This window comes from Osmerus eperlanus, unplaced genomic scaffold (assembly GCF_963692335.1).
Source record: "Osmerus eperlanus unplaced genomic scaffold, fOsmEpe2.1 SCAFFOLD_699, whole genome shotgun sequence".
NCBI lineage: Eukaryota > Metazoa > Chordata > Actinopteri > Osmeriformes > Osmeridae > Osmerus > Osmerus eperlanus.
Genome location: NW_026911213.1, coordinates 1 through 7224, shown reverse-complemented (window position 1 = coordinate 7224; position 7224 = coordinate 1). Strand labels below are relative to the sequence as shown.

Here is a 7224-nt window from a genome sequence, read left to right as displayed (position 1 = left end):
CGTAGTCCACACAGGATAGTCTTTCATGCAACCAATGCGTGAAAGCCAATGAGAAAAACATCGCTGATTTACCTACACGCCGAAAACATCTCACCCTAGTAACCGAGTATTGATTTGTTTGCTGTTCATGACATGCTTTGGTGTCCTGGCAGATGTCTAAGTGGACACATGACCACAGAATGCTCCCAAGCTGTTGCCGGAGGAATGCCTACTGTGCTGGTCGGCCTGGTTACATGAGTAAGATAAATACCACAAACAAACCATATGGTCTGTCTGAAAAGCACTGTGGGCCTACATGTTTTGCCTTCTGCCATTCCGTGCATGACCGTGTGCGTGTGTGTGTGTGTGAAGCCAAGCCCAGACATATAGCCCGAACACAATGGCGTTAACTGGGTCGCCGTTGACGACAGGCTCAGCCAAACAGCTGGAGAGAGGGTGAGCAAGGCAGGACAGAGGGAGGGAGGGAGATCCGAGAGAAGACTACCCTTCCAGGCAGTCTGTCCATGAGTGTAAGGAGGGACAAATACTAGCTGAAAGGGGTCACCTCTGTCAGGGCCAGAAGCATGCTCATGACCCCCTATTCCCATCCCCACATGCATGCCTGCCCTGAGACTGCAAAACAAAACTACTGTGACACATGACGGTTTATCACATTCTAACGACTGTCTCGAGCAAACAAGACACCGACACGCTCATCGTCTAGACGCTAACCTTAAACCCAAACAGTACTGTAACACTGACAGCTGCTTTATCTCAGTAAATAACCTGACTTCTATGCTGTGATGCTGCAATAACCTGAATATACAAAGTAAATAGTCTTAAATGTGGTTACCTTTCAGTACTGGCTAATAATGCTATTTGCTTTGCGAAGGTGAGATATTCACGATTGAATAATTTAAAACCCCACGACCTCTACAACTAACCTTTGGTGGAGCATCTTGCTTGTATTCACTTTCCCCGCCAGGCTAGGAGAGTCCATGTCGGTACCATCAAACAGAGTTTTCAAAATCAAACCAGACATCTTTATTATGCGTTTATTCTAACGCCCCAACGATTGTGTCTAGGAATATCTCATGCTGTCAGCCGGGTGGGACTGGACAAAGCCTGCTTAGCATGGTTCAAGCTACCAACCGGCTTTGGCCAATTTAACAAATAACTGTAGCCATGACAAACTGTAGATTCCCCCGGCAATTTAAACAACATTCATTACAAGGTGGATTGATATTATACCTTACAATAAAACATGAAATGTGTTGCAGTTCGTGTTTCCTTGCACCATCTTGGCACGAGAGGCGGCATCCCCTCGAGCCCCCTGCTATCTTTAATCTTATCAATCCGAATTAACAATACAAGCTTCAATAAGCCTTGACAGCCACATTTTGTACGTGCTCTTTGTGAGAAATGATTGATAAATCGTAGCAGACATAGCTAACTGTATGTGAATTGAGGTGGTAGAAGATGTCTACAGAAAGGTACTAGCAAGCCTTGTGTGGTAGCGAGACCGGTAGCTAACTAGCTGGCTAGCTACTTGTGATATAGGCTACTATAGTTGGCAATAGTCTGTTAGCTCCATCAGGACGAATAAAGACACAGCTTGCTGTTGAAGCGACAAGAACCACAGAAAACCATCACTCGCGGGGATTACGATAATTCATGCAAACATGTTCCCTACCTTGTGCGAATTTGAAAAGCAGTTTAAACCGTCATGTCCCGGTTTGAAAGCTTTTTTTATGTGTATTCCCGTGTTATCATCAGTCGTCTCGCGTCTCCTCCGGGAATCTTGCCTCTTCAGCTGACAGCTTTGGAGCGCTCGCTGACAGCACTCCGCCCTTAGCAACCAATCAGATGTGGGTCCTTTGCTGACGGGTGGTAGTCATTGGCTGCTTGTCCTGTCTGTCAATCAAGCTCTGTGGGTGCACTTTGGTCCTGTGGTAGTCCACCTGCCACAAGAAGGATGCTCGCCTCGGAAAATGTGAAATGACTGGACTGGAAATGTGGAATTACCAGAGAACGAAATGGCCCAGGTTTTGTGTCAGTTAGTCACATCAAACGTCGCTTATTCCTCGTAGCAAAATACTGCATAGACACATCTATTAATACCACGTCCAAACCTGGGGTACATATTTTACAAATAGCTTAGGGTCAAATACAAATATATCTGATGGAACGAGAGTACTAGGTTTTTAGAAATAAACACCATATCGAATATAGTTGCTTTATTCCTTGTTTACAAACTCAAATGCACACGTGTTCATAGTATTGCACAAATACCCATAACACACCCTGCCTTGTCATGCATAGCTAATGCTTTCCTTATGGGGACAAGTACTCACTCACTCATCTCCCTTTTCCTTTATTCCATCAGCCCCCCCCCCTTCATCACCTTCATTCCTTTCCTCCACTTCTCCCCCCCCCTTCCTTCTCTTCCATCCTCCTGTCCTTCCATCCATCCTCTTGTCCTTCCTTCCTTCCATCCTTCCTTCCACCCCCAATTCTCTTCTTTTCTCTTCATCTCCACATCTCGCTGCAACAGATGAGACCATTTTCTCCGTTTTCCTCTGTGCAAGGTTGATTATTCAAACGCAACTTTTGCATATTAAAAACAGCTCAATGTTTCAAATAAGTATTAATAGTAAAATATCCACGATAAGAGAGCCTCACACAAGCTGAGGAGCACAAGCTATAGTCAAGGCTATGGATTCAGACTGGCTGAATGTATCTTCAATCTAATCTATTTAGTCAGTTTTATGTGTATTCATATAGTTTTTATGTTTCGTGTCTTTCTGATCAAAAACATCCATATTTTAAGTTGTTTGCTTGTTATCCAGGCCAGTAACATTATAAATACATGTATGTATGTATGTATGTATCTACACACAGTGTGGAAAGATGCGAACAGGTAAAACAGATGTGTACATAATGACATCACAGTAGTGTACAGCCAATAGAGGAGCAGCAAAAGCAACATGGTAGAGCCATGTAACATAGTGTGTATGAAGACCCAGAACATGAGGGATTAGAGAAACAAAAAGCGAATGAGGGGTTGAAACAAACACAGACTGTACACTAAAGTACATTCAGACAAGCAGAACAATATTTTTCCCCTTCATCTTTTAGAAAAGGTGACTTATTTCCCCCTTATTCACTGTGTTGAGTGTAGGGCAAGTCTGGCCCAGCCCTTGTGTTGTTTCCAAGATCAGATCCTAATAAGGCCATTCATTTGCTTCAATTAAGAAGGTTCTAGTTCATTTTTATGTACAAATAGTTACATAATTACAACCTTTATACATTTCCTCTGACACTCGTGAAGTAGACGTTATGAAAAATAAAATAAAAAAATGTACAAAGAGAGAAAAGTCTTTGACTAGTTCCCCTTATCTCACCAAAAGCTATGAGATGTGTGGGAACTTTCACTTTCTCCCGGTATCCAAGGCCTGTTTCAGCCCTTTCTTCTTCCTGTCTTTCTAACTGAATCCATGTCTTTTTCCCCACTGCTACAAGTGATGCTGGTCCGGATTTAGAGAGACCACCTGCTCATCCTGGAATCTCAAGAATGCACGACTTCATGAGGAATAATGGGGTGGGTAACTATTACTGTTCTCACCCATTCCATCTCGACCCTCCTTCCTCTTTCCTCCTCCACCCTTCATCTCAACCAGCGTCCTCCGTCAGTCAGCGAGCTGCATGCCACTGGTGGTGGTGGGTGGGGGGGGGGAGAGTCTGGGGAAGGGAGGGACATCAAGTTTGTGACCTTCCCAGTGGAGAACCACGAATGGCAACACTTGAGGCAAGATGGCAAGAGCAGAGTTTGGACAAAACGCTTGCGAGACACAAAAGCGCACGGGCCCCGGCGGGGGTTCAGCATTCCAACGCTCCTTCCTCGTATCACGTCCGACCGATCCAGTGTCGGAAGAGCAGGAAGCCCAGGAGGGGCAGACACCACCACCCCACCCCCCCCCCCCACCCCCCACCCCCATACGCCTTCACCTTATACCCCTCTCCGTCCACCTCCCACCGCCCTCACCCGTACCGGGGATCCATGTCTGTCAGGGAGATGCGGGGGGGGCAGGAGGGGGGCTCAAAGTACCCATGCCGCAAGGCCTCCGCGTAGATGGTGGAGGAGGTGACGCTCTTGCGATCCTTCTTCAGGGCGGACCTCCTCTGCCAGCGGCACAGCAACACGTCCACCTGCTCCCTGAAGAAGCTGGTGGTCAGGGTGTAGAGGATGGGGTTCAGGGCGCTGTTGATGGGCAGGATGAAGATCACCACCCAGGACGAGATGGAGCCTGAGGGGAGGGGACAAGTCTGTAAATCACCACCCAGGACGAGATGGAGCCTGAGGGGAGGGGACAAGTCTGTAAATCACCACCCAGGACGAGATGGAGCCTGAGGGGAGGGGACAAGTCTGTAAATCACCACCCAGGACGAGATGGAGCCTGAGGGGAGGGGACAAGTCTGTAAATCACCACCCAGGACGAGATGGAGCCTGAGGGGAGGGGACAAGTCTGTAAATCACCACCCAGGACGAGATGGAGCCTGAGGGGAGGGGACAAGTCTGTAAATCACCACCCAGGACGAGATGGAGCCTGAGGGGAGGGGACAAGTCTGTAAATCACCACCCAGGACGAGATGGAGCCTGAGGGGAGGGGACAAATCACCACCCAGGACGAGATGGAGCCTGAGGGGAGGGGACAAATCACCACCCAGGACGAGATGGAGCCTGAGGGGAGGGGACAAATCACCACCCAGGACGAGATGGAGCCTGAGGGGAGGGGACAAATCACCACCCAGGACGAGATGGAGCCTGAGGGGAGGGGACAAGTCTGTGCACGTTCATCTTAGTCGATGTGTAGGTTTGTGTGCGTGTGCGCGCGTGTTTGGGGCTTTAAGCATGAATGCATGATTGGGTGTGTGTGTGTGTTTGTATGAGTGTCTTTAAATACAAATACACTGTTTATGTGAGGACGTGTTTACAATATTTACCCTTCTCACATGTATGTAACCAGTATGTAATGTATGAAAGCATGTATGTAACCAGTATGTAATGAGATAAAAGCATGTATGTAACCAGTATGTAATTAGATAAAAGCATGTATGTAACCAGTATGTAATGTAAGAAAACATGTAAGTAACTAGTATGTAATGTATACAAACATGTATGTAACCAGTATGTAATGTAAGAAAACATGTAAGTAACCAGTATGTAATGTATACAAACATGTAGGGAGTCAGGTGGCTGAGCGCTTAGGGAATCGGGCTAGTTTTCAGAATGTTGCCGGTTCGATTCAGGCCGTGCCAAATGACGTTGAGTCCTTGGGCAAGGCACTTCACCCTACTTGCCTCGGGGGGGAATGTCCCTGTACTTACTGTAAGTCGCTCTGGATAAGAGCGTCTGATAAATGACTAAATGTATGTAATGTAAGCAGTATGTAACCAGTATGTAAAGTATAAAAACATGTAAGTAACCTGTATGTAAGTAACCTGTATGTAATGTAACATGTATGTAACCAGTATGTAATGTAACATGTATGTAACAACACTCACCTGGAATCTCCACTTCCAGCAGAGACAGGATCTTGACGAGGAAGATGGGGATCCAGCAGAGGGCGTCCGAGAACACGATGAAGAAGAAGCGGTTGGCCACGGCGACGTCTCTATGGAGACGGCTCCTCACGTCGGTGGCGTTGATGCCCGTGTTGTAGATGGAGTAGAACATGCTGGAGTAGGAGAACACGATCACCAGGAACGCTACCAGGTTCAGACCTGCGATGAGAACACACACACACACCACACACACCACACACACCCCACACACAGACGTGGACACACATGAACACACACACACCACACACACCCCACACACAGACGTGGATACACGTGCACATGAACACACACACACAGACGTGTACACACATGCACATGACCACACACACAAACACACCCACACACACACCACACACAGAGACGTGTACACACATGCACATGACCACACACACACACACACACACTATCAACACAACAACATTCCAGAGCAGTGAAAACCTTGTTTCCTCTGTGAATTGCAGATAACTCGACAAACATGTTTGTTTACTCAACAACCGACACCCGTACTAAACCATCCCACGCAGAAACGGTTGTCAGTGCCCTGAAAAGATTGATAAGCTTCGTCACGCTGTTGCAACAAAAATCCCTCCGCACTGTCCCAGCCTGAGGCCCTACCCAGGAATATGCCCGTGGAGTATCCCTCCGCCACTGGCTTCTCCTGCCTGTCTGAGTGCAGGGGAAAGCAGACCCCGTTACGGCCGTAATAGTTCCCAAACAGGTCCTCGTTCATGAGGGGCACGGCTGCGATCACGAAGCCCAGCAGCCAGATGGACACCAGCACCACCTGGTGGAGGAAGAGGGAACAACAGCTTCAGACTGCGTTCCGGGGGAGACGCCTCGAAGGAATGGAAGTGTTCCTAACCTGGACTTACTCTGTGTTTTCTGCTCTTTTACACTGACTAGTATGGTCAGTAGTACTAGTTTAAGTACTTAGTTAAGCTTTTTTTGCTTCTTTAATTTTTACTTGTACATCCCTATTGTGAAAGGATTTTACACTCGGACTAATTAGACATCCCCCTTCTTGAACTCACCACAATCTGGAACTTTCCAGGCCGCAGGTGGCTAAAGGGGAAGACGATGACCAGGAACTTCTCCATGGTCAGGTAGGTCAGCAAGAGAACTGACACCTGCGTGTCACAAAGGATCAAGACTGACACCGACATCCTCCAGAAGGGCCTGACCAGTCACCTTTCATTTCCTCCCACCGTTCGGCGTGCATCGGCGACGAGCGCACGTGTATGTGTGCGCGTGTTCACGCGCGTGCGTGCCGTGACTGCGGGCACGTGTGTGTTCACACCTCTGAGGAGAGCATGGCCAGGAAGCCGATGGTTCGACACTCGATGCTCTCCATCCACATCAGAGCGTTGCGGTTATATTGCCCCCTGTACTTCATATCGAACACACCGACGAAGAACAGATACACGCCCATTAGGCAGTCAGCACCTGTAGAGGAGGAGGGAGGGGAGTGACGGTGAGGAGACAAGAGACAGAGATTAGAGGAGAGGAAGGGATGGAGGTAGAGGTCGATAATGAGAGAGATTGAAAGCAGGGATGAGGGCAAACACACCGCAGGATTGGCTGGCATCAACAGGAAGGAAGCAAATCCCACAAATGAAACAC

General features: G+C 47.9%; 1 protein-coding gene across 1 annotated transcript; it reads right to left on the bottom strand.

Moving 5' to 3' along the window:
• Nucleotides 1-3978: 3978 nt before the first annotated feature.
• On the bottom strand, nt 3979-7054 carry LOC134015764 (relaxin receptor 2-like; the record flags this gene model as incomplete). Its single annotated transcript, XM_062455310.1, has 5 exons — nt 3979-4286; nt 5545-5763; nt 6220-6388; nt 6636-6731; nt 6902-7054. Coding segments are annotated over 5 exons (903 nt in total), but the record flags the coding sequence as incomplete, so codon positions are not given.
• Between the last annotated feature and the right edge of the window lie 170 nt (nt 7055-7224).